General features: G+C 46.9%; 1 protein-coding gene across 5 annotated transcripts in view; it reads right to left on the bottom strand.

The window, feature by feature from the left end:
* Nucleotides 1-26977, bottom strand: part of Btbd11 (BTB domain containing 11) — a 269054-nt gene that overhangs the window by 42205 nt on the left and 199872 nt on the right. For 4 of the 5 annotated variants that reach the window (XM_036169685.1, XM_036169684.1, XM_036169682.1 and 1 more), the window contains exon 4: nt 18604-18756. In XM_036169685.1, coding sequence (XP_036025578.1) covers nt 18604-18756 — 153 coding nt within the window. Of the gene's footprint in view, nt 1-18603; nt 18757-18901; nt 19015-26977 lie in introns of those variants that run through there. The other variant, XM_036169686.1, reaches the window with a different exon arrangement.

Raw genomic sequence — 26977 nt, 5'->3', positions numbered from 1 at the left:
GTGCTAGATACTGGTGAAATTATCAAGGCCACTCCACGTAGTTAAAAGGGAGGTTTATTTTGGGGGGTAACTTACAAATGAAGGGATAGGTTGTAGGGTCTGGCAAAGGTATGGCGCAGTCCGGCGGTGTTCTCTGGAGAACTCTGCTCCGTCAACCTCCTGCGTCCAGCGTCCCAGAACCAAGAGAGACTTCTCCTGGGTCTTCTGCTTCCTCCCTCAGCCCTGCCTTGTGGGCGTGACCATTACCAAAGCCTCAGTGGGGGTTGGAACTTCCAGGCCAATGCTGGGATGGCTACCCACTACAAGAATTCTCTTCCCAGGTCAACCTCTGTTGAGGGCCAGGCTTCCAGGACACATCATGGCAGATGGCACTGTGGTGGGAACTTGTGTGTGTGTGTGAGAAGGATTATATGGCAAGACAGGAAGCCAAAGAGTAGGAGGGCCCAATTTACTCTTTTATAAAAATCCCCATGAAGACTCACCAGGGTCCTGTGAGACCTACATTCATTCCTTCTGAGGAATGCACGTCCAATGACTTCTTGTCCTGCTCCACTTCTTAAAGGTCCCACACCTCCAGACTTTTAAGCTATGGACCGAGACTTCAACAAATAAACCAACCCATAGGCACTCATGGTCCTTGAGTTTTCTTACACACAGATGGACCCAGTATAGCCCTTGCTCACAACCACAGAGTTGATGCACAGGAGTGGCAGTGACTCCAGCAGCTTGACTCCAGCGTCTGCCTCACTAGGCTCTCTGAGAGGCTGCCCGCTAACTGGGGACTGTTTTGGATAAGAGCGTGGCTTCTGCAGGGATTCCTCACACCTTGACTCTGGGATCTTTATGGCAACAGCCCACATAGTCACAGTCAGTAATAAGAAGCCCCCCTTTACTGTGTGCTTATTGTTCACCAAGCACGCCTACGTGCCTACTCAACCGATCGATTGTGTCTTGTAATTACCACCACCACCACCACCACCACCACCACCACCACCACCACCACTAAAATGCTTTTCCCATTCTTTGAGTAGGGACCTGGTGGGCTAAGCCCCAGCTCCTAAAGGCTCTACTGCACCATTAGCTGGGACAAAGTATGCAGACAGGTGAGCCTATGGGGGACACTTTACATTCAAACCATGCCAGTGTCTGACACCAAAGCCACTGTGCCCAAGACCAGCGCTCATGTCCCCATTCTCTTTAGCTCCTATGAGACTCAACGGGTAACAAACTCTGTAAGCCTCAGTTTCTCCATCTTCAGGATAATGCACTATCCAATGTCAAGGTCTGTAATGAGATTTAAAGAGAAAACACCCTGGACCACTCAGCAGAGGGTGATGATGGACTACCCAACATCGTTACTATTAGCCTCAGGCTCTCTCCAGGGGTTTAGCTCAACCATCTCCACTTTCCAACCACTCAGTCCTCTTAACTCTAGGGAGGTCTTTCCTAACTACCAAGGCCTCTTCTAAGTGTTCTGGAGCCAGGTCCCTCGGGGTACAGTCCCGGTAGAGCCTCTCCTGTCCTGGGCTCTCTGACAGACTGCTCTGCTCCTGGGTCTCTTTCATCCTGCCATCTGTGTACCCTATTCTCATTCATATGTGGCCCCACCATCAGGCAGGCCATCTGGACAAGAGTACAGCTCCTCTTGCAGGCGGCAGCCAGGGGCCTGCCTGGGGGCAGAGATATCCGATAAGGGAAAACCACATTCTCCTGCTCACAGGGAAAGTACTGGAAGTCTGTAACTGCAGGATGCAGGCTGAGGTATTTGACTGAGGATGCATACGACAGGATGTAGCCCAAGCTGCCTAGAACTCCACCAACGGTAATTTGGGTTACGAAATGGTTTCCCTAAGCCATTGGTCAACAAGTTGTCCTAGAAGAAAATGATGAGAATGATAATCAGTGGAATGCGGTGCACTTACAAACCACTTCCCTGACATCCTACAACTTATATTAACTATATTATGGGCATTCATACATAACACTTGATTTACTAAACATTTCACATGTCCTAACCACCTCAATTAATCTTCAAAGTGACCTTCAAATTGAAGGCTGTTACCCTCAGTTTACAGAGGGAAACTGAGGTACTCAGGCTCTGCATTACCTCCAAGGCTCACACAGCTTGTAAGCAACAGGGCTGGTAGGAAGCCTGCAGCCTGATGCAGTTCATTCTTCCTCACATCTTGTCACCATAACAGGAGCCCCCAAAGCAGGTTTTAGTATCCTCATTTCACAAGGAAACAGACAGGAAGGAGTTGGCCGTGGTGCCCAAGTCACCTGACTCCTTGTTGCTCCATTTCAACCCAACCATATTTCTTTTTAAAGGTCAGGCTTGAGTAGAGCTGTTCTTACTTCTGACACAGTGAACTCTAGAGCCTTTATTGCTACCAAGCACCCACTGTGCATTACACACTGCACCAGGCACAGTCCAGGTGCTGCCTTAGGCGCTGTACCAAAACACTTCACTGCTTCTCAAATAAGACCAAACATATATGTAGTATTTACCCAAACACATACTTCATACATGTGAATGCATATATATGTAGACATAAAATATTCATTCATACACACATATATTTATTCACATATAGATTTATAATCTGATATGCTCTTTTCTTTAATCCTACAAAATTTTTTTTTGTTACAGCTCAGGGAGGCAACACTGTCATAGAAGAGCTGAGATTTTAATCCAGGCAGGCTGGGGCTGGGCCCTGATTTTGCTACCTCACTCTACCGTCTCTCCATGTCATCAATTGCCTCCCATGTTTGCTCAGACTCTTCAAATGCCGGGTACTGGGGTGAGTGTCAAAGCTATGAGGATCCCCAAGTACAGTCTATAGGTTGAAGGTTTTCCTGCACCTTCTCTATAGGAGAGTCCCCATCTCCAAGCCACTTTGTATTTTCTTTCTTGCCAGCCAAGAAGACATATCCCCACTCCAGTCACCCATTTCCCTACTGTTTTTCCCTGTATGCATGGCCAGCTCCCCATTCAAATCTTCTCCCAATTTATCTTGCCTTTCCTGGTCCCTATTCTGGAGACAAGACCCATGCAGCAGCTTCTAACTTGCAGAGCCCCTGGTGTCCAAGAGAGAGCTTCCTCAGTTAAGCTCTGAGCTCTCCTCAGGTCAGGAAACTAGAGGACAAGAGTGTGGACCTATTTGTATGAGCCACAGAGGGATCCAGGAATAGGATCCTGTCTTTCTTCTAAGTCACTTTGTGGACACACTCAGGTTTGGGAGGACTAGTGGGTGATGTCAGCCTCCAGGGACTGTCAGGTGGGATCTAGAGACACTTGGTTTTCACATCAGGAAGGTGCTGCTGGCATCCCTAGGACAGGGACGCAGCTGCTGTTAAACAGCCTCTGACACACAGGAAGGCTGCCCCCCCCCCCCCCGAAACAACAGAGAATTATGCAGCTTCAAATGTCAGTGGTGCTGAGGCTGAGAAAGCCTGCTGTATAGTGATGAAGTACGTATACACGAAGCACTTCCCATTACAGGGTCCTGTGAGTGTGACAGTCAAATGGTGTTTTTGGAAATGAGTCCTGAAACGGTATACCAGAAGACTAGGCCTGCCTGGCATGTGGCCCACAGCTCCCCCCTTAACACATCGTCTGTCCTTTCACAGGCCTCAAGTCCCGAAATTGATTCCCTTTTCCACTTTCTGAGTGGCAGAAAGATTAACAATTCAATGGCTCTTTGTGCTGAAGCAAGTCATACCAAGATCTCTGCACATTTCTAAGAACGAGAAAAAGGGTATCATTGCAGCCACTGGAACATGCAATGCTTGAAAGTGCAGGAATTGCATCCACTTGCAGTTTAACGTTACTGCCAAAGGCACAACATAGGACTGTTCATTAGACTGCCTCAGAGAAGGGAAAGCCAGCAAGGGACTTCGTGTCCTCCACTCTGCCCATCCTTTCTGCCATAGGAGGAGTATTAAGGGGCCCGAAAGCCTTCTCTTTAGAATTTGATGTTCACCTAGCAACAAAACCCACTGTCATTACCTGCCCCAAAGATGGAAATTCTGGGTCTCTTCAAATATTCTTACAAAGATTTATCTCAAAAGCAAGGGCTGCAAACACCCAGGAGGGTGAGAGACCTGTCTCTATCTGAATTTGTTGTCATATTATTTTGAGCAGAAAATGATGAAGGAGAGCTATAGATCTTCTGCTCTGGCACCATGGTTATTTTTTTTTTTTTTTTAAATAGCAGAAAATAAGGTCTACCTCCTGGGAAAGTGTGTGGTCCCCTACTCAGGAGCGAGCTCTTAACCACCTCCTTTGCAGACACAGTTTGGTGTCCTCCAGGAACCCCCCCCCCCCCTTTTTTTTTTTTATCTCCATGAATTGTTTTAGAACTCAAATTTTCAGCTGGGCACATGGATGCTCAGATCAAGGCTACATTTACCAGGCTCCCTTGCAGGTATGTGTGGGTTCTCTGACAAAGTGCTGGCCAACAGGAGATGATGTGTGTCATCTCTGAGACCTTCTCTGCTCTCCACTTTCTCCCTTCCCGCTAGACAGATGCAGTCCTGTTGTACGGGGCCATTTGAGGAAGGCACTATCCAGGGATTGGTGGAGTCACAGGAGGAGAAGTGCTTGAGTATTGACCTCATGAGCTCTGTGATTATCCTCAGCTTGTTACCTGGGGGAGAATTTCAGACTCCCATCTTATCCAAACCAAGGCCTCCTGCCTCTGTTGTAGCTCATGAGCCATCCATCCTATTAATCCTCACCATAAATGCTTTTCAGATTTCAATCAAGTCATGGAGGTGCACAGGGAGTACTAAGTACAGGCAGGTGCTGTGCTGGGTGCTGGAGATGCAAAGATAAATGCAGAACTGCCTTCCAGGGCATTGTAGAAAGAACTCATGGTGTGTGCTTTATCACTTTTCACAAATAGATGACTTGGTTTCTGAGGAGTCAGGGGAAGTTCTAGACTTACAATCCCAGGTGCATTTTCGGTAGCACCAGCTTCTCAAGATGCATTATACAGGGCCAAGTAGTAAATATTTTAAGGCTTGTGGAACTCTGTTGTAGTTACTTAACTACCACTGCAGCAGCCATAAAAGATGTATGTAGCTCTTTTCCATACAACTTTATCTACAAAATTAGGGAGCAGGTAGCTGGGATTTGATGACATCTGCTCTCTTTAAAAGTACTTTATTCATTTTTATTTTATGGGTATTTTGCTTGTATGTTTGCCTGTGTACCATGTGTACAGCACCACAGAGGACAGAAGAGGGTGCTAGGCACCCAGGAATTGGAGTTACAGATGGTTGTAAACAGCTATATAGGTGCTGAGAATTGAACCTGGGTCCTCTGGAAGTGCAGCCAGTGCTCTTAACCACTGAGCCATCTCTCCAGCCATGGATAACCTGCTATTTGAAATTTATAAAAAAAATTTAGGATGCTAAAAGCACTGAGAATGGTTTCCAGATTTACTTATTTTTATCTTATGTACATGTGTTTTGCTGGTATATATGTATGTGTACCATATGTGTGCCTGATGCCCTTGGAGGCCAGAGGAGGGCATCAGGCCCTCTGGATTGGAATTACAGGTGGCCGTGAGACACCATGTGATGCTGGGGACTGACTGCATCCTCTGAAAGAGTAGTGACTCTTTTAGCTGCAGAGCCATCTTTCCAGCCCCTCAGATTTTTTTAAGTCTGTTTAATTTTCTTTAAGAGAGTGTTCCTCAACTTTCTTGAACCACTTCTTAAGTAATGGTTATTAACCTGGGGCTGGCCTTCTGAATGTGCTGTGGAAAGTGCTGGCTATGGAGATAACTTTTACTGGTGATTAATTATTTTAGGCACACACAGCACACATGAACACAGTGATGACCTACCTGCTCATCATCCAACCAAAGAGAAGAAACAATGCATATCAGGACAAGCAAAGGTCCCGGGAACACCATGGATTCCATCATCATCTCTGGCTTGCTGAGAAGACTCTCCTAGATCTCACCTGTCTGGGATTTAGACTTTGTCCTGTTCTTATATTGCTAACACCATGTAAGCTCTTTTACATAAACATTAACATCCTGCACAAATCCTTCTGCAACTTGCTTTTTTGTTGTTGTTTTGCACAATATCCATTAATTAAGCCATATAATAACCATGCAAATCTAGTTGATTTATTTCCATCGCTTCTTGGCTTTCCATTAAACGAACATACCACAATATATTTATCCATCTGTCTGGAGACAGACAGCTTGTTTTCTCTCTCTCTTATTATGATAAGCACTGCATCTATGAACATCCTTGTTCATGTCTTCTTGTTTGCACACGGAAGCATTCCCCAGTGTCTGGATGTAACAGCAGAATTATGTGCTTACAAGTTTGCTTGAAAGTGGATTCAGAGTCCCTTCCAGTGGTGCCGAAGAGTCTCCCCACTCTTTATCTTTGCACAAACCAGGTAGCATAGCCCTAGGCTTTTAAAGAAGAGTGTGTGTGTGTCTGTGTGTGTGTGTCTGTGTGTGTGTGTATGTGTGTGTGTGTATGTGTGTGTATGTGTGTCTGTGTGTGTGTGTGTGTGTGTGTGTGTGTGTGTGTGTGTGTTTGTGTGTCTGTGTGCATTGCAGCATGTGTGTGGAGGTCAGGGGATGACTCTCAGAGGCTGGCTCTGCATCCTACCCTGTTGAGTCTGGGTCTTTCTTGTTTCTTCCCTTCACTTCAGACTAGCTAGGAGATGTTCCTGTCTCCTTTATGTCCATCCTAAAGTAAGAGTGCTGGGATTACAGATGTGTACTACCACATTCCACATCCAGATGTGACATGGGCTCCAGGGAATCGGGTTGTCAGGCCTGCAAAGTGAGTGTTTTTGCTGAGGTGCTTTATTTGTTTATTTGAAAGGTATGAATGAAATGCATGTTCAAGTGTGGTTTTGAATTGTATCTCAAGGATTGCTAGCGAGGGAATACCCTTTCATGATTTTCTCCGCACCTGGAGAATGGTGCTGTCTTTGTGGAGAGCCCTGGAATTGACCAAAGCTGAGAAGTGAATTCCTAAAAGAAGTTGAATCTGGTGGTTGAACTTCTTAACAAGAGCCATGGGGCTGTTAGAAAATAAGGACTTTCACATTTCCCATCATGCCTCTGATTGGAGTTGCTATTCTAGAAGAGAGATTCTAAGAGAGAGAGCATGACCTTTGGAGTCACACAGACCTGGCTCAAATCCCAAAAGGGTTACAACGTCAGGCAAGTTTTGCAACCCGCTGGAGCTTGGGCTCCTTCTGGTATGAAGAACCAGGCTCCTCATAGGACTGGGGGAGAATGAACAGAGTATGAGAAATATCTGTGACCAGGTCTTCTCCACAAAGGCTATGGATGGCTTTCTTGAAAATCTAAGGCAGGCTGGGGAGATGGCTCATTTCAAAAGATGCTTGCCATGAAAACATGGCTACCTGAGTTGGAATCCTAAACACCATGGGCTGAGCGGTGAGTGCCTGTAATCCCACCACTGGAAGGTGGGTGGGAAAAGTGTGTTCCTGGAGCTTGCTTACTAACCCATCTAGTCAAATCAGTGAGCTCCAAGTTCAATGAGAGAATCTCTCAAAAACCAAGAAAAGTGATTGAGAAAGGATGCCCATTGTCAACCTCCACACAAGTACACACATGTGCTTTGTGTAACCCCACACAAGTCCATACACACAAGCATAGACAATATTCACATATACTCCACATATGAATGGGGGATGAGGAGAGTGAGGGGAAATGCAAAAGAGGAGGTGAATTGTGGTTACTCTTATTTTCTTTGTTGGCTACATGCCTCAGTTTCCCCCACAGGTGAGCTCACCTAGGCTGGTAGGGCAGTTCACAGTTCAGTGTTTAATGAGCTAATGAGAGGACAGTGACCTTGGGAACCAGCACCCACAAGCAAGTACCCACAAGTGCAGAGGGACTGGCTCCCTGCTGTTGCTGGAAGCCCGCCTGCCCAGGCTGGTACTGAGCTCTCTGCAGGAATTCCTAGTTGCCTGACCTGTCACCAGGGAAGACAACAATCCTGTGTAACCAATTCTGTCAACCAGAGTTTGGTTTGGGAGGTTTGCTGGTGTGTGTGCAAATCTGTGGGTCGTGCAGAAATCCAATAGTCAAGAGTGGGCCAAAAATTACTTTAAAGACTTAATATATTGCTGTTTCCCAAGAAGCCAAATCCCACAGTGAAAACTAGGCACCTTCCAACTTCTAGCCTGGATCTGGAGCCCTAGTCTGGAAATGGGCTCCAAATGCCACTAAGATGTAGTTCTCTGATGTTGCTGTAAGCAACAAATGTGTTTGTTCTGCCTTGAACACTCTGGACACTCAGGACAGGTTCCAAGTGTTGGCAAACTGTCTGCCGCCTGCAGTCTGCCTTCCACCCACACCATGCTGCTCAGAGTGCCACTGCAGGGGCCGCTAAATGGCGCCCCCACTGCCAGGCCCTGGTGGCCCCTTTCAGCCAGCATCCCTATGCTGGTTCCTTTTGTGAGCTTTCTCTCCACACAGACTGCTTCAGAATATGTTTTGTTAGCGTCTTCCCAAAGGCGTCTTTCATCAAGACCTCTCGGCTGACTGTGTCTTCTTCCTTCGATTTCTTCCCTTTTTCCTTCTCCTACTTCTTGAGACAGGGTCTCATGCAGCCCAGACTGGCCTCAAACTCAACATGTAGCTGAGAACCTGAACTGATTCCTCTCTATCCACCTTCTTAACACACGATCATAGGAGGGCACCACGGTGCCCAGTTTATGAAGTGCCAGGGATCAGGGCATTGTGCATTTGAGGCAAGCACTACTCACTCAGGCTATGTCCCCAGCCCTTCACTGACTTCTTACCTTCCTACAAATGTCGCCTGCTTTTGCATTTGAATTGGTTTGGAAAGTCTAGTATGTTTACATGCAGTATTATCAACATATTTCCCCACAAACCTTTATGTCCTTCATTCATTCAACAAATAAATATTCACTGGGTGCTGACTCCATGCAGACCCATGACCATTGAAACTTATTTCTGTCCTAGCCCTAAAAGATAAGAAAACCACTTGTTTGAGCTGAAAGTCCATGGGGTTACCTGACTTTTGTAATAAGCTAAGGCTCTTAGTTATTCCCCTAGCTTCTACTCTCTTGGAACAAGACCCAGGCTGACAGGAGCCACATTTTCTATCTAGACATGTCATGTCCCTCCTGCTATCTCATCTCAGTGACCCCATCTGGGGATGCTTAAAAGCTGTGGACATGGTACCAGATTCCATCCAGTGATGGCTTCTACAGACTCACACTTCAGAGGAAACCCACTGAGGAGGCCTATTGTCCCCGGGGTAGACACAGTGACTCTCAAGCCAGCCATCCCTGGCTGGTTTTCATCCTACATCCTGAGGATAGGCTCACTAGTAGGAATGGGGAGACACATTAGACCTAGTCCTGGGCCACCAACAATTTCCCCAAGGGTACCATAACACACCTGCTGTGTTCATTATTATCAACATCTTTATAACCATAGAAACCAAGATCCAGAACTGGCAAGCAATTGGCCTGAGGTCATACAGAGAGAGAATGGTCAGTTTAGGCTTTGAACCCTGGCAGGGTAGCAGCAAGGCTCAAGTTCCAACTCATTTTACTCTGCTTTCTCTCTAAGGAGAGGCTGGGTAAGGACTTTGTCCCTGGTGATCTCACTCTGATGGACAGAACTGTAAGGACCCTCTCATTTGGATGGATAACCAACACTTTCCACAAGAAACTCAGTACTGCCTCTCCCACATAGCCCTTGCGCCATATTTGAGTAAATCACCCCAATAGCACCCACACTCAAACTAGAAACCCCAGAGCCAATTTTAACAAAAAAATGTGGTGAGTGGAATAGACAAAACATCATATTCGTAAGGAACATGTAAGACCTAGGGTGAACAACCCTGGTCAGGAGTGATAAGCAATAGAATGACATAAGAAAACCACAAATGGAGTAGTGATAAGCTATAAGCTATGTGTGGAAGTAGGGATAAGACTAGAAACCTAGCCAGGAAAGAATATAAAAGATGAAGCCTCAGACCCGACAAACAGAGCTCGTCAGGTCCTTGAGTGAGATGACTCTCCTCCACCAAAGACGTGAGATCCTGTCCCCAGTGCATACGTGGCTGACCAGAGGAAGGCTGACCCAAGATCCAGAAGAACAGACGTGGCGAGTCCGGACCTGTACACCTGGAGATGTTCTCCTGCTTCCATTTGGAAGACAGGATAAATATTGCTTGTAATCTTACTGTGTGAATAAATGAGTCTTATACCAAGTCTGAATCATAACCAGGGTATGTGCTCGCTACAATATTCTACAACACCCAACAACCAAGCTCTGCTCCCTGCAGCGTGATGTGTAGACTTAGTTCACCAGGAAGATACAAAGTCACTGTGTTATGTGTAGACTTAGGTCACCAGGAAGATACGAAGTCACTGTGTTATGTGTAGACTTAGGTCACCAGGAAGATAAGAGGTCACTGGCTCAATCCACCATGGCTGCTGTCCTTATAAGAAGATGGAAGCGGGGACAGAGACCCAGATGGTGGTCTGGTGAGGACAGAAGCAGAGACACTGCCCTAAACCATGGGATGCCTGGAACCTGAAGAGGCTGGGACACAAGGAGGGGCCTGTCCTGACAGCTTTGTCAGGGCATGTGCCACTGACACCTTGGTCTTGGATTTTACCTTTCATCACTGTGAAATGATAAATGTCTGTGTCAGTGGCTCAGCTGGAGAAAATTTGTCACTGTAGCCCTAGCAAACAGATGCACCCAGCTGTGTATTCCCATGCTGGAAAGTATCTTTGGCTGTTTCTTCCAGAGGAAGTTTGGACATGTATGGCAAATACACATATACATATTTCATACAAGGGTGACATCTTCCACACTGGTCTGCATAGCTTGTCTCATTTAAAACTACCCCAGGGCTATTACTATATTTTTAAAATTTAGTTTTATTTCATGTGTACAAGTGTTTGCCTGCAGTGTGTATATGCACCATGTGCACAGAGTGCCCTTGGAGGTCAAAAGAGGGTGTCAGATCTCCTGGAACTGAAGTTATGGACGATTGTGAGCCACTGTGTGGGTGCTGGGAACTGAACCCTAGTTCTCTGCAAGAGCAATAAGTGGTCTCAACTGCTGAGTCACCTCTCCAGGCCAAGAACCATTATTATTACAGTGATAAAACATACATAAAATTGATATTATTTACTGTTTTTTAAAAATGTATAAAAAGATTTGTTTTATTTATTTGTATATAGTTCATTTGTGTGACTGTATTTGATGTTTGTGGGTGCCTACAGAGTCCAGAAGAGGGTCTTGGGTTCCCCTGCAGTTAGAGTTACTTTTAAACTTTTAAACTGCCCATTGTGCATGCTGGGAATTGAACTCAGGTCCTCTGGAAGAGCAATATGTACTCTTAACCAGTGAGCCATCTCTCTAGCTTTTAACTGTCTTTAAATGTTCTTTTGATGCATTTGGTGTATCTACACTGTTGTGCACCCATCACTACCATCCACTTCCATCCAAAACAGTCCCCATCACATGAAGACTGCCCCCCCCCAGTCCTTCTGCAGCTGCCCAGGGCCATCCTGCAAACTTCTCACCCTCTCACCCCACACCTTCAACAAGCCCTGTCCCCTCCACCTACCCTGTTCCCTGTTTGCCCTGTTCTGTCCCATTGCCTCAGACTCTGCTTCTGGCTGAGTCTGGCTGTCAGCTTCCCACCTGGAGCCCTTTACTCCAGGGCTCATTACCCCTGCCAGCCTTGGCTCATCCTCCATGGCATCTGTAAATTATAAAGCTGATGTTTTCCCTGCTTTAACATTGGTGACAGCTCACACCACCTACAGGGCAAGCTTGAGTTCTTTGTCAGGGCAATAAAATTCCCTCCCCAGGCAGAATTCTCTAATCCCTTTACTTCCTCTCTCCTCCCCTTCCAGTGTGGTGTATTCCCATTCATTCTTCAGGATAAAGATCAAATGATCCCTGCAGGAAGGCCACGCAGCTCCCTGGCCTGGATCTCTACTGACTGTCCATCTCCTGTCCAGATGAGAGCATAGTAGAACAGTCACAGGGTAGACGCTCTGTAGGTGTTTGCAGAATGTCAGGCTGTCTGACTAGTTCGCCAACCTGAGCAGCTTCTATGGTCTGCCCCTGACTGTGGTAATGTCGGATGGTTGAGCCCCAAAGGCAGTCCCCTAAGACCAGGGGAGGGTAGCATTCTGTATTCTAGGAGGTGCTAATGCATTGGCATCGGCATTGGGGAGGCAGTGGCTCAATTGGGTCACGATGGCCAGCAGTGTGAAGTCTGATGTCTTCTACTGGAGGTGAAAGGACAGGCTGCCAATGCTGCACATCCGTGCCTATCCAGCTATGAATCTGCAGGGAGATGACAGCATCCTCCAGGCAGGGACAGACAAGGGCACTCAAGGGGAGAGAGAGCAGACTGCCAGGGTAAGGAGTGTTTGGGGCCACACAAAGCCAGTGAAGGCCCAGGTGCTTGGTCTCTGTTGGTGACCTTTTAAGAAGAAAGTGGGAGGCTCCTGGCTGGGATTCAGGGATCTACAAGGGCATGACTGTGGGAGATGGACTGGGGATATCCAGTTCCAGATCCATGCCTTCAGCTCTCCCCATGAGCCCCACATCCTAAGAGCTGTGTCCCTTTAAAACTGGGGTTTCCTCAGAGTCTCAAGGCCACTTGAAAACACCCAATCCATCTATCTCACATCAATTCATCTCAGCCCAGTGCCCAGTTCTGCTTTCTTGGTAATGCTAAGATTTTATTTGACATCACCTTGCTCAGTTGCCTACTACTGTTTAGTTGCTGCATCTTCCCATTGCTGGGAAAATTCTGACGATCCTGACTCCTGTAAGTCTGGACTAGGCTCTGGTACCATCAAGATCCCACACTAGACCTTCTGGATGTATGGATCCAAAGAGCTGGCTAACCACAAGTCAAAGATGTTCATAAGAAACTACACACTGTACAGATTTTCTACACAATACAGTATGGAAAGTATTTGCATATGGAATTAAATGCAAATCAGCTAGAGATGATTTAAAGTATAAAGGAGATTATGAACAGGCAGATGCAAACACTATGCCATTTTACAGAGGTCTTGAGCATCCATAGGGTTTGGTGTCTGTGGGGGTCCTGAAACTCTCTCCCTCTAGACACTGAGAAATGACTACTCTGGATCTTTCTGAGACCAAAGGTTGAAATTCTATGCCTGTGGATCCTCTTCTCAACCAATGCTCTTTGGTGTGGGCTTTGCAGGTATGAGCACATATACCATCCAGGAAACTGGATTTCAGCTGTCACTACAGGGCTGCATTTCAGGACCAGTGTTCTTGTGGCACAATCTTCGCTCTGGAGCCCAGTTTGGCCACATCAAAGAAATCATAAAACATGTCAGCCTTAGAAGGGTCTCTTGGGATTCTCAGGAGGCCTGAGAAGGGTTGAAAGCTGCAGGTGTGAACTGTTAGCTTCAGCCCTGGTACCATGCCATGGTCAGCCAGCCCATGAAGCAGTCAGTGGCCATTCTCATCTTTTTTTGTTTTTTTTGTTTGCAGAGGATATTGGTAGTGAGTTCCCTCAGGTCACCTGATAGAAGCAGCAGACTTAGATGAGAGCACTCTGTAGGTTTTGGCCCTTTGGTGCTCTAGAAATACCACAGAAGAGCAAAAGTGAGCATGTAGTTACTAGGTGTCCTGAGTCCCAGCTGGACACTTGGAACTTTCTCATCCTTGAGCTCCTCCATTGTCAGACAGCTCAGCCATCTCCAAGAAGGATTAACTGTTCTCAAGAGGTGCTCATGGCCCCCTATCGTGTTGATAGGTGCTGCTCAGCAGCTCACAAAGGGTCCGAGCATACCTGGTTGCTTTTGTTTTTTATTTCAGCCCTCACTCGAGAGCTGGAAACCTACCTCATCCAAAGAGGGGAAAACAACAGCATTTGTCTTTGTATTTTTGAAGGGTTTCAAAACCAATCATCAAGAAAGCATACAAACCCTGCCAAGATGCATTAAGCATTCTTTCGTTTCCCTCCATAGCTCCCCAACTCCCTCATCTCCCAAAGAACTGGAGGAAACAAAAAGCCTGGCTCTGCAGTTGGGGCGATCTGATACTTCATTAAGGAAGAATAAATAGGTTCCCCCTGGGCTCAGGCAGCAGCCACATGGAGTGGTATGCCTTTAGAACATCTGATCTCCACAGTGAGGCTGACTGTAGCTGAGCGAGACAGAAGAACTTCTCTGGCAGCCTTTGACCAAGGTCACTCTGAAGATCAGTGACAAATGAGTACCAGACCTGAGGATCCTGGACCAGGCTGCTCTTTCCTGACATGTTTCCATGCTGCCCCCTCCAGGAGCGGCCAGCTGGTAGGCAGTTACGTGTGCTAGTGCCACTGACACTTGAGCATCAATGCCAAGCTCCTGCATTTGTTAGAACACATGACCCTCACCCGTTTGGGATGTTCTCATCTAAGATAAGGGAGCCCAGCTCTAACTCAGAGCCAGAGGCCCCGAGTCCATCTGACAAATTCCAAGGCCAATTGCTGGCAGCACAGATCAGCTCTGTGTGTCTTCAGATGTGTTCTGGAACCCTTTTGAGCCCCAGCCTTCTTTTTTTAAAATGGATAATTAATGTGCTTTACACAGTTGTTAGGGATGGTTACATGCACACCACTAGGATGATCAGCATAAGATACAGAGTAGGTCCCTGGTGCCTTTGCTGGATGTCAGAATGAAAACAAATTCTCTGACCCTGCTACCCGCAAGAAGAAGATGGTGATTCCTGCTTCACGACATATTAAATGAGAAAATGAGATGGCATTATACAGAAAAATAGGTGCTCTTTTTCATGTACTGATTTTTTTCTAGTTTTTTGGTAAGTTTTTGTAAATTTCTAGTATTTTTTAAATTTTACATTCTGTGTGTCTATCTATTTAAAATGCTAAAGACTGAATTGAGGGCCTTGCTTACGATAGACAAGTGCTCCCCAGTGAGCCACATCTCAGGTCATTTTATACTTATTATTTGGGCAAACCAAGGTAATCCTATGCAGTCATCCATCAGTACTCATGGGGGTTTGAACCCAGAATCCCCCATAAATAGCAAAATCTATAGATGCTGATATCTTTTCTACAAAACAGGACACTGTGTAGATCCTGCATATCTACATATACATTCAGTTCTCTTTAGATTATTTACAACACCTGTTATAATGTAGGTGCTGTATAAAAAGCAATTATGCTCTATTGTCTTGGGGGGCAGTGACAAAATTATCTGTACATGTTTTATATGAATTCTAATGTGGCCACAAACCAAAGAGATGCCAAGGTGGACTCTTGGTGTGATTTTCAGAATGACACATTGGTCATTAGACACTGCCTTGTCCTAGGGGAAGGGTACAGGGAAGAAGGGCTCCCCAGAGGCTCAGATCCAGGCTATGAAGTCCTGAGAAATAACACAACCCCAGAAGAGGGTCATAGCATCCTCTCATAGGCTGGTCAAGGTCTCAGTTGATGGGGGTGGGAGGAAATAACACAGATGTCTTCTGAATTCATGGGTGATGTGTTCCGGAATCCCCTGTAGATACCAAAATCATTGAATGCTCAAGTCTTGTATATAAAATGACATAGTCTTTACATAAAACCTAAATATATCCTCAAATACTGTCTTAGGGTTTCTATTGCTGTGAAGAGACACCATGACCACAGCAACTCTTATAAAGGAAAACATTTAATTGGTGTTGGCTTTCAGTTCAGGGGTTTAGTCCATTATCATCATGGTGGGACATGATGCTGGAGGAGGAGCTGAGAGTTCTACATCTTGATACACAGACAGCAGAAGGAGATCATGTGCCACACTGGGTGTAGCTTGAGCATATAAGACCTCAAAGCCCTCCCCTACAGTGACACACTTCCTCCAACAAGGCCACACCTACTCCAAAAAGGTCACACCTCCTAATAGTGCCACTCCCTATGGGCCAAGCATTCAAAAGCATAAATACATGAGTCTATGGGGCCATACCTATTCAAACCACCACAGATATCCTTTAAAGATGTGTGTGTGTGTGTGTGTGTGTGTGTGTGTGTGTGTGTGTGTGTGTGTGTAGGTACTTGCATGTAAATTCAGGTACTTCTGGAGGCCAGAAAAAGGTGTCAGATCCCTAGATCTGGAGTTACAGGCAATTATGAAGTACCTGACCTGGGTGCTGGGAATATAATTTGGGTCTTTTGTGACAGTAGTACAGAGCAGTATGAGGTCTTAACTACCCAGGCATCTCTCTATTCCCTCACAATAATTTCTTTTTCAGTTTTTTTTTTTTTTTTTTTTTTTTTTGAGGTCCACCTGTCTCTGTCTCCCAGGTGCCAGGATTAAAAGCATGAGCCACCATGCTTGGGTACCCCCACATAATCTTGAAATCATCTCTAGATGAGTTAAAATACCAATACAATACAAACTCAATTTAAATGCTTCTTGTACCGTATAGGGAATAAAGATAAGAAAAGATATCTTTTCATGCTTAGTATAGGTGTAATTTTTGTCTCTCTAAGTACCTCTGACCCATAGTTGGCTGGATCCTCAGCTGCAGAACTCCTGGGGCCGAGTTCTTACTACACATGGAGATACCTGTGGGTGTCTGTGCTTGCTGCTCAGCTCCTGATCCTTTCACTTAATACCTGTGTGACACTGGGAATTACCCAGTCTCGGCGGCCTTGATTTCCTCCCGTTTTTTAAGACACATGAATGTGCTAAAGTCCATCCAAGATTATTAATCAGTACAGAGAGTTTCTCTTAGAGTTTCAGCGGCTCTGGTAGTCACCAGCTAGAGTGACTACCACTTTGTGAACATGTGTCCCTGCTTCACATTCATGACCTTGTCCTGTGTTTACACTAACTGGGGGAGGGGACTGATATTACTGTCCCCATGTCACTCATGGGCAAATGAAGATTCCGAGAGGCTAATTAACTAGTTGCACAATTAATTAACTATAATAGAGGCATTTGGGCCCAAGCAATGGGACCCTGGGGCCCAGGTTTGTAACCTTTGAGCTATGGGGTCTCCTGAGAGCATGACAGGCAAAGATTGCTTTTTCAGGAAGCGGCAAGGAAACACATCACCCCCGCAGGCTAGAGCTCACTACAGCAAGGGGAGCCAGAACATCAGGGCTTTGCAGGCTGAGGATGGTGTGCAGGTGTGGTGGCAGTGAGCTGCAGGTAGCTAACAGCCCTGGGAAACAGGAGGCAGGAGAGTCTGGTGGCCAAAGGCTGGGCTTTGTCAAAGGTGCGAGTCTTCCCTGGCCCTTCTTCCTGCTGGCTGCGCCACGGTGGCCTCCAAGCCTGCAGAACTGGGAGACCATGCTAATCTCACGAGGCTGCTGAAGGGACCAAGGCAGCAGGCTGCTGGTACAAATGGCTGTAGCCAGCACATAGCAGATGTTCATGGCTGCTCCCCGTCTCTCCCTGGACCTGCTGTTGTTATTCTAGTGACATGGCGGCAACGGCTCAGGTTTCCGCCTAAAGAACCCTGGAGTCGCTTTGTGGCTGGAACTCAGCTTCCTTATCTGTGAAGTGGGCAGTCACACACTTCGCAGGGCTTGGGGACCATCTATATCAAGCACTTAAAATCAGGGCTCAGCTCATGGTTAGCATTCAATACACACCGGCAATTTTGGCTCTGATCAGCCCCTTTTTTGTTTATAAGACAGACCTTAGTATCCTTGTGGCCACGCCCCCTCCATTCCCATCAGATCCTGTTAGGACAGAAGTCCCTGTGGTCGGGGTGGAGTACTCCAAGGGAGGAAGTTTGTCAACAGGCAGTGGGAAGGGATTTAAAAATGACATACATGGCCACCCAGAGAACAGCTGAGGCAGTGGGGTAAGGGGTGTTCACGGGTTATTTGGTTTTTGTACCGTTTTCATTTGGATCCAGGCAGGACTCATCTGATCGAGCTGGCTGGTGTATTTGTTTTGTTTTAGATAAATAAAACCTAAGGCCCTTCTATGAGGGCCCTGGCCGGCCCTTGAGTAATTCCCACCTTGATGGAGGGGAGGGAGCCCTGGGGTATAAGCCTGAAGCATTCAAGGAGGCCCATATCATCCTCAGGGAGGAGGGGAACACAGAGAAGGTGCGCTCCCAGACAGAGATTTTACTCTGCAAAGATTGGTCAGAAAAGTGAGGACGCTAATATTTCACAGAGAGAAGAATAGAGGGGACAGGAGAGGACAGAGGGACAGGAACACAAATGGTTACCAACAGAGACTGGTCAGAAAAGAACAAGACACCTCCCATCCTGTAATCCGCAGGGACCCATAAGCCAAGGCTCTGCTTATTGTTCAGCCCCCGCCCACCTCCCACCGGGTCTGCCATTTCAACCAGCAGAGCTTCTGCCTCAGCAGCAGTAACCGAGCTGGGAGCCAGGTGCGAGCAAGGGGCGGGGAGTGTAGAGCACATACGCCTTGGTGGCTGCAGACCCACAAGCAAAGCTTGGGGCCTCCACCCCTACCTCCAGAGGCTTCCCCTAGGACCCATCCTCACAGTTCCCGCCCCAGGGTCCCTGCGCCCTTCCCCCGTCGCCCCTCCCGTCCCCCCTCTCCCCTCCACCTACTTGAGCTGGCGCGGCTCGCAGTCCACACCCGGCAGCAGCAGCCGGGCCGCTTGGCGGACATCGTCGCTGTCCATAGAAAAGCTGCGGCGGTGGCCGGCATGCGCCACCGCCACTCGGATCCACTCCATCAGAGGGGGCAGTACGAGGAAGGGCCTGCGCAGGAGGAGGGAGGCGGGGATGCGTTAGGACCGTCAGGGAACCTGGGCTGTTCAGACCCACCCCGACTCCCGGAGACCCCTATCCCACCCCTATCCCTGCTTCCACCCCCACACCATCCGGTTTCCCTTGGAGACCCTGCCTGGAAATTCCAGAGTGAGAGAGCCTTTGGAGACATCCTGACCCCACTGGTGACCCCGGGGCAGACTCTCTAGACTCTCCAGGTCTCGGTTTCCTCATCTGTGAAAGGGGACTACCAAGGCCACCAAAGGATGCAGTGATACTCTGCGGTGAGAGCTGTCCCTCCCGGAGACGATGTGCAAGTGGAGATGAGTCACTTCAAGCGCTAGCGCAGGGTCTGGAGCCAGAGGAACCTGGTGTTACTTCAGATTGCCAGGCCGACCCAAGGAACCCTGGCTGTCTCCCTTCCCAGCCCTGCCAGCTTGTTGACACCCTTCTGGCCTCAGCTCTGCACTAGCACCAGGCTACGGAAAGGAAAGGCACAGAACACCTGCCAAAGCAGGATGGGAGCAAGATGCAGTTAACCTTCACAAGCGGTCCTGTTGGGGCCCAGGGGCAGCCAGCAAGGCCGGACTCGAGGACACTGTACACATCCCAGACACTGTGGGAGCCAGTGGGTGCAATGTACACTGTGCACTATGGGGATCCAGTGTGTGGCAAGCGTATGCCTCTGCTTGAGCCATAGCTTTCTAAGTCGATTTGAGCCTGCCTTCTGTTTCTTCCAGGGACTATACAGTCTCTACTCACATTTGTACCCTGGGGTGTGAAAATACTTGAGTCCCACTCCAGGGTTTAGTATGATGCTGGTAATTTTTAAAACTTCCCCTGTGTGTTTAATGTGCACCCCAACTCCCTGGATGGCTTGTTAAAACGCAGATTGCTGCCCCCACCCTCGATGCAGTTTTGATTCGCTGGACTAGGAGAGGAACCGGAGAAATTGCATTTTTAATCAGTTACTCAAATGTTACTGGAAGAACTGCTGTAACTGAGGGAGGGATTGGGAATCACCTGGTGGGGCAGGGCACTGAGAGGCACACTCCTTGGCCTGTCTCGAGAGATGATGCTTACGGACACAATTTGAGGGACAGCACAGCAGGTAAAGTCACTTGCTGCCAAGCCTGATGACTGGAGTTCCAGTCCAAGGACCCACAGAGTGGAAGGAAAGAACCAACTCCCAAAAGTTATCCTCTGGCCTCTACATGATGCACACCATGGCATTGTGCCCCCCAAATAAATGGATACAATTAATTTTTAAAATGAACATAATTTGAATGTTTCTAATTTAAGTGGGCTGTACTTTGAGAATGGTGTTATATAGACCTGCAAGACTTCCTGCTACTTGCCGAGACCTGGATGCCTCTGAGGCAAGGGTACCCAGGGTACCAGATTTAAGGAAGCAGATCCTACGGCCGTGGGAGTGCAAAAAGGGTTTACAAGGCATCCACTCTCTCCTAAAATGCAGATATCATGAGGTTCCACAAGGTTTTGGTGCCATATTCCAGCTTTCCTAGAGTCAAGCTACTTGTATGATGTTAAAAATGCAACTACTCAGTCTTTTACACTCATCTTAGCTCACCATGATCATGAGATCTTCTAAATGTTTAGGGCCAACTGCCAGCTAGTTATGAGTCTGCCTGTTTTAGCATCAATACAACCATGTTTACTGATGTTAGGGAGCCTTCCTGGCCCTGGATCCAAAGGTTTTCAGAACTAAGAATCAGACTCAACTTGTTTGGTTACACAGTCTATATGCTGTTATCCCATGTAATCTTACCAGTCTCTCATTCTGCTTCCCAGCATGCACTCTGTTACCCAGAATGCACCTGCTACTCCAGGGAAGCTGACCTGGTCTTGGATCTTTGAAGGCATGTAATGTTCATTTTCTGTCCTGCAGCTCAGTCCCCTGTGTGTAAGGTCCCCAGCTCTTTGAAAGTCCACACCCTATTTAACCTTTGCTACAGTTCAAGTCCTACCTTTCCTAAACTCTTCTGATAATTGTGCCACACACAACACTCTCATGTGGACCCCACTCTCTACTCATTCTGCAGATGCCTCATTAGCATGTCAACTCCATCAGTGCAGAGGCCTGGGCTGTCCAGTTCACTGCTTCATTCCTGGCTCAGGACAGTGTCTACCAGGCTGGAAGCCCTTAGTATCTGTTCATGAATCAGACTAAGACTTATCAATTTCTTACTGGCTGATACTAAGAAAATCAAGTTTCTGGGCCTGGGACCTAGAGGTCAGACTCTCAGGGAATTTCTGTCTGTATCAGCCTGCTCCTTAGACTGTCTCTCCCATTCTCCCCATCTCTCCATCACCTAAACTGAATCAGGCACTCAATAAACACACCAACTCGGAATTGAATTGGATTCCACTGTCTCCAGGGGAAGTGGGGTTTATTTCAGTCCTTGTGTCTCAGTCACCGCTGGAAACCAGTTCTAAGTGCCCAGAGAACTCCCCCAGGTTGTTTCTCAGAGGTGAACCCCTCCCATCTTTGCTCAGTGGTCCCCAACCCTGGTCCTTGGTGGATAGAGTGTCCATCATAAAACTGCTCTGGTGTGGCTGCCTTCATGCTGGAGGCTGGAGCACACAGTGTGCCTGATGAATGCCAAAATGAAGCCCTGCCACGTTCTAAGTCACTTCTTTACCAAGCCAGCTGGCCAGCCCAGAATAAAAAAGCTTCAAGCCCAGAAGTTCAGCCTCCTCTGGAATTTTCTATGTTTCTATTTTCTCAACACTGACTCCAGCAGTTTATAAGCTCATGGATTCTTTGCCAGCAATTCATTTGAAAAATCTTATCTTGTCTGCTCAAAGGGGACAAAATAACATTATTTGTGATGTTTTCTTTAGAAGAGATAGTGATGGAAAAGAAATTAAGGGCCTCAAGTCAAATGGTGTAGAGAATGCTCAGGAAAAACTATGGCATCCTTGTGTACCTGTGAGTGTGCGTGTGTGTGTTTGTGTTCATGGGAGGCCACTGGTATTGTTCCCAGGGGCCATTCACCTTTTTTTTTTTTTTTTAAGGCAAGGTCTCTTAATGGGGTCTGGGGCTCTCCCATTCAGGTGGGCTAGAATTACAAGTGTGCACCATTATGCCTGGATCTTTATTTATTTTTTCCTTAAAGGTGAATCCTGGGGCATTGAACTCAGGTGTTTAAGCTTGTAAAGCAAATGCTGAACTCCAGCTACCACCCCAGCCCTCTTCTTAAATATTTGTAAAGGGGATCATGATTTATTGGTCCCTTACTTTATTTATAGGTAGTCAGTTAAAACCAAGAAGAACCTATGGAGGAATTAATGACATCGTCAAAGCTCCCTAGTTCTGTGTCAACAGAGCTGGGATGGGTTCAGCTGGGCTGAAATGGGCTCTGGGTATCTGCATTCTAAGTCTGCTCTCCTGGCAGTTCTGGAGCACAGCAAGGTTGTGAACTAAGCAGTGCTGTGTCCTTCATTATAGCTTCAGACAAAGTTCACGGAGAGGGCCTAGAGCCTCTGAAAAGGAGGAGAAAGCCTTCATGGGCTTCTGTAAGTTCCAGCCAGCAAGTCAGCTCAGGGGAGCCGTTAGAGCCAGGACCCAGGGAGGAGGACACAAGCAGATGGAGCCCCTCCCTGAAACCATGAAGAGAGCTGGTGAGGTGAGGGCTAGGGAATGAAAGGGACATGGTTGGTGATCCTGCAGCACCGAATTCCAGTTCTGGGTCTGTCAAGGACTTACCATGTGACTCTGGCTCTGGCCAATAACCGATTTAGCCCTTACTACCATTTGTATTGTGGGGTGGGTTCAGGTGAGATAGCTCAGTTTGTGGGCTGCCAGCCATCTCTGTAAATGGACAGATAGAAAATACGCTAGACTTGGTGGGCTGTATGGCCTCTGCTGCAGCTAATTGTCTCTGTACCTAATTATCTCTATCTAATAATCTTTCCCCCATAGTAAGAAAACATTTACAAAACTAAATGAATGCAGTTAACAATTTCAATAAAACTTTATTGATAGTCAGATATATAGCCATAGTTAGCCAACTCTGGTCTGTTTCATTTTTTCTGATTCTAGAATTCATTGATCCTATTGGAAGACTAAGTTGTCTGGGAACTGAGAAAGAGTCAAATGTATATTCCAGGGGAGATGTGGAGAAGCCCATTAAGGCATTAGTGACAGGGCCAGGATGCTTAAGAGGAGTAGAAGATGGAATTCTGCCACACAGAGTCAAATCTGGACTTGGAGGACACAGAGCCAAAGGTATACCCACAGATAGTTATCTTGGTGGTAGAACTCAAGACCTGACATGTGGGCTAACTGCAAATGTCATTTATATGTCCAATGACCTATTATGGAGCACCTGAGAAGTTGGCTGGAAAACATTTCCCGAAGATGTATACTTCTGAATTACTGGAACTTGATTTCAATATGGCAGATATGTTCTGCACAGGTGGCCGGGCTAAGTAAGCACCTTAAGAAGAAAAGAGGATCCCAAGTGGTAAGGACATGTCTGCATACTTTCTGGAAAGAGACAAGGAGGCCAGAGGCAGAACTAGAGCACCTAAAGAAAAGACAATGGAATCACGCAAGGAGAGATATAAGCCGAGGGAGCTCCAGAGGCTACAGATGGGGAGGGGTGGGCTCTGCCCCAGAGCTTCCAGAAAGATACACCCTGGCATTATCGCAGAGGGTCTGACTTTGGATATCTGGTCTGTGTATGTATGTGTATATGTGTGTGTGCACGCATGTGCGTGTGTGTATGTATGTGTATATGTGCATGTGCGTGTGCGTGTGCGTGTGTGTGTGTGTGTGTGGTGTGTGTGTATGTACAGGAGCACAGATGCATGTGTGTGTGGAGTTCCAAGGTTGACTTCAGGCATCTTCCTTGATTGCTCTTTGCCTTATGCTGAACCTGGAGCTCTCCAGACTGCTCTAAAAATCCCCTGTCCACCTTCCACACATTAGAATTACAGGTAAACCATCATGGATATCTGTCTGTCTATCTGCTTGTCTTTCTGTCTGTCTGTCTATCTATCTATCTATCTATCTATCTATCTATCTATCTATCTATCTATCTATCTATCTAATCTATGAGACAGAGTCTTTACAGTTTAGCCCAGGCTGGCCTGGAATCTGCTATGTAGACCAGGATGCCTTCAGACTCCCAGAGATCCCATTTGCTTCTGCCTCTTGAGTGCTGGGATTAAAAGCATGTGCCACCACATCTGACGTCTTACCAGCTCTTTAAATGGGTATTCTGGGGAATCTGATCTCTGGTCCTCAGGATTGTAAGGCACCCTTTCACCTCTCTAGAGTTCCCTTGCGTTGTTTGTAGCCTCCACATCTGCAGCAGTAGTTTTAGAACAGCCACCGGGAGCAAACACCAAGTGTTACTGTAAGAATCAGATGAGATCACGTATGCACCCTGGCATGTGAACTCAGGAACTCAGTGACTGTGGCTTTTGATTTCATCATCAACACTGTCTTCAGCACCCCATCTGACTTGGCTGGAGGGAAATTCCTTGCCACATGGAGCTGCTCAGAGGGCTGCTCCTGCCTTCTCCTCACATTGAAACAAATCTCTGTGGTTGCTCCAGCTCTCCTTTAAGCCTTGTGGCCCTGACTTTTTGTCCTTGCTATTTGCTGAGACTTCCTCAGGCTGGAGAGGAGTTTCAGTGTTTGACTATGGTTTAGGAAGCTCACAATTCCAGTAATACAGGGAACGGAGGAAAAGCAGCTCATGGGTCATAGATTAGTTTCTATAGCAATTGCTACATAATCTTGCTGTATCCTTAGGCACAAAGCCAGGAAGATGGCAGAAACAAGAGGTAGCCCTGCTGGTTATTATGGTGACAGTCCTACTGTGAAAGGTGTGGTTGGCCTGCCAATAGAGTGGTTCCTGTAGGAGAGGGAGGAGTCAAAGAATGTGCCTCAATCCTATGTCACTTGAACACAAATGTGAACGTGATGAGGAATTTGCAGATGCCAGCTCAGTGAGTCTAGGGCAGGGCCCCAGATTCCTCATTTCTAATGGGCTTCCAGGAAGGATGGTTGGCTGGTCTGTGGACCACCTTTTGAATAAGTAGAGAGCAGCATGGTTCAAGTCTGAGTCAGGGAAGGTGAGTTCTGTTCTTATGCAGAGAAATAGCACCAAACACAAGAGCTTCAAAAAGGATCTGAGGTCCAGTAGAAAGCTGGAATGGAAGGAGTTGGGCTGATGTATCAGATTGGTTGAATTTAAGTTTCCAATCTTCCAAGCTTCAAGGGAGCTGAGAAGGCACATACCTAGCATTTTCTGCTTTTATACTAAAGTGTGTGTGTGTGTGTGTGTGTGTGTGTGTGTGTGTGTGTGTGTGTCTGTCTGTCTGTCTGTCTGTCTGTCTCTTACCAGGATTCTCCTATATCCTTTTAGCAACCCTCTGAAATCTATCGGGCTTGAGATGCTTATTCTGAACCAGGTACCAACCCTGTTTTCTGAGGAACCCATTGAGCCCATGGCTGTGTATAGCATTGGCCTGGGAACAGAAACTCTTAACAACGTACTTGTCATGGTGAGTTTCATGTGTCAACTTTTCTAGATAATAGTACCTCAGTGTTTGGCCAGACATTAGTTTAGTTCTCTATAGTCTTTTTGTTGTGTTTGAAATTAACATTTAAATCTATTCTGAGTGAGCCAATTGCCTTCCATAACATGGGAGGGCCTCGCTGATCTTGAGGCAAAGGGACCCTTGGACTTGGCTATATCACCAACTCTTTCCAGGTATTCTGCCTGCTGGTCTGTCCTGTAGTTAAGTCTTTCCATGTGAATATGTGCATATGGGTGTGCATGAATGCACATGAAAGGCATACCAAAGTTTCCAGAGAAATAGAACGTAAAGGATATGTATATGATTAACAGATTGATGTGTCATCTCTCCGTTGATTTGTCAAAAAATCTATTATTTCATACATCCATGTATCAGTTTACCTACTGATCTGTCGAACCATCCATCCATCTTTGTCTGCCTATCTATTCACCTATTATCTACCTCTATCTATATATCTACTCTTCCTTTGTGTTTCAGCACCCTTCAGCATTTCAGCACTCATTTTTAAAAGAGAGGATTTCTCTGTGTAGCCCTGGCTGTCCCTGAACTGATCACGCAGAACAGGCTGGCCTCCAACCCGCCTCTGCTTCCCAAGTGCTTGGATTAAAGACATTCACCATCACCACCCAGCTTTCTGTCTCTCTTTATATGAATGAGATGGGAAGAAGTCACAGTCTTCCTAGCATGTTAGGTTATAGATTTCATCTAGTTATCTGTAGTCCAAGATTTCTCTGGTCCTGCCCAGCTCTGCAGTCCTACAGCCGCTACTAGGGTACATAATATATTGGGGGACACAATATATTACCACAGTTATCTGTCTTTGAGGACCTACAAGTCACCTAGTGATCCAATGAATATGCCTGGCCATGGCCTGTACCCACTCACTGGGCATACTGGGGTCTCAGGACTGCTGTGGAAGCTATTATCAGCTTGGTAACTTAAGATAATGTGTATTCTCCATAGTTCTGAAGGCTGGTAGTCTACAATGAAGGTGTTAGCAGCCCACTCCCACCCCTGTGGATCTAGGGGAGTTCATTTCTTTCCTTGCTCACATTTGGTGGCTTCTGTCATCCCATGGCATGTGACTACATCATGCAACCTTTGTCTGCAGACATCCTCTAAATGGACCAATTCTTCTTCTCCCTTATCAGGACATTGATTTAGTGCCTGTCCTATATTCCAGGGACATCTGTCTATGCTGAGATCCTTACCAGAGTCCCATCTACAGGGACCGGCCCCCTGCTTCTTAGTTAACCCCCTGCCCTGCCCTTGTCGGCCTTCCTTTACTGATACATGCCACAGGCTGAGTCCTCTGGTCTTGTTAGCAGGAGCTCTGACCTGTAGGATGCCTGGCCCACTGCCCCACACAGATCCATGGGAATAAACAAACAGCACGTTTCTCTGCTCTCCAGACATCTGGCTTCACCCTATCCCAACATGTTAGATCACTGCCTACAAGGTAGGGTGATGATGGGACCTAGAATATAAATGACCCCAGAACAAAACTATAGCTTCAGAAGTGGGGAACCACCATCTCTGTGCTAGTCAGCTGCAGAGTCCCTCATGGTACACACACACACACACACACACACACACACACACACACACACTCACACACACTACGTGAGGCAAG

This window comes from Onychomys torridus, chromosome 20 (assembly GCF_903995425.1).
Source record: "Onychomys torridus chromosome 20, mOncTor1.1, whole genome shotgun sequence".
In the NCBI taxonomy this organism is placed as follows: domain Eukaryota; kingdom Metazoa; phylum Chordata; class Mammalia; order Rodentia; family Cricetidae; genus Onychomys; species Onychomys torridus.
The sequence above is the reverse complement of the archived record's forward strand: the minus strand, read 5'-3'. Positions and strand labels throughout refer to the sequence as shown.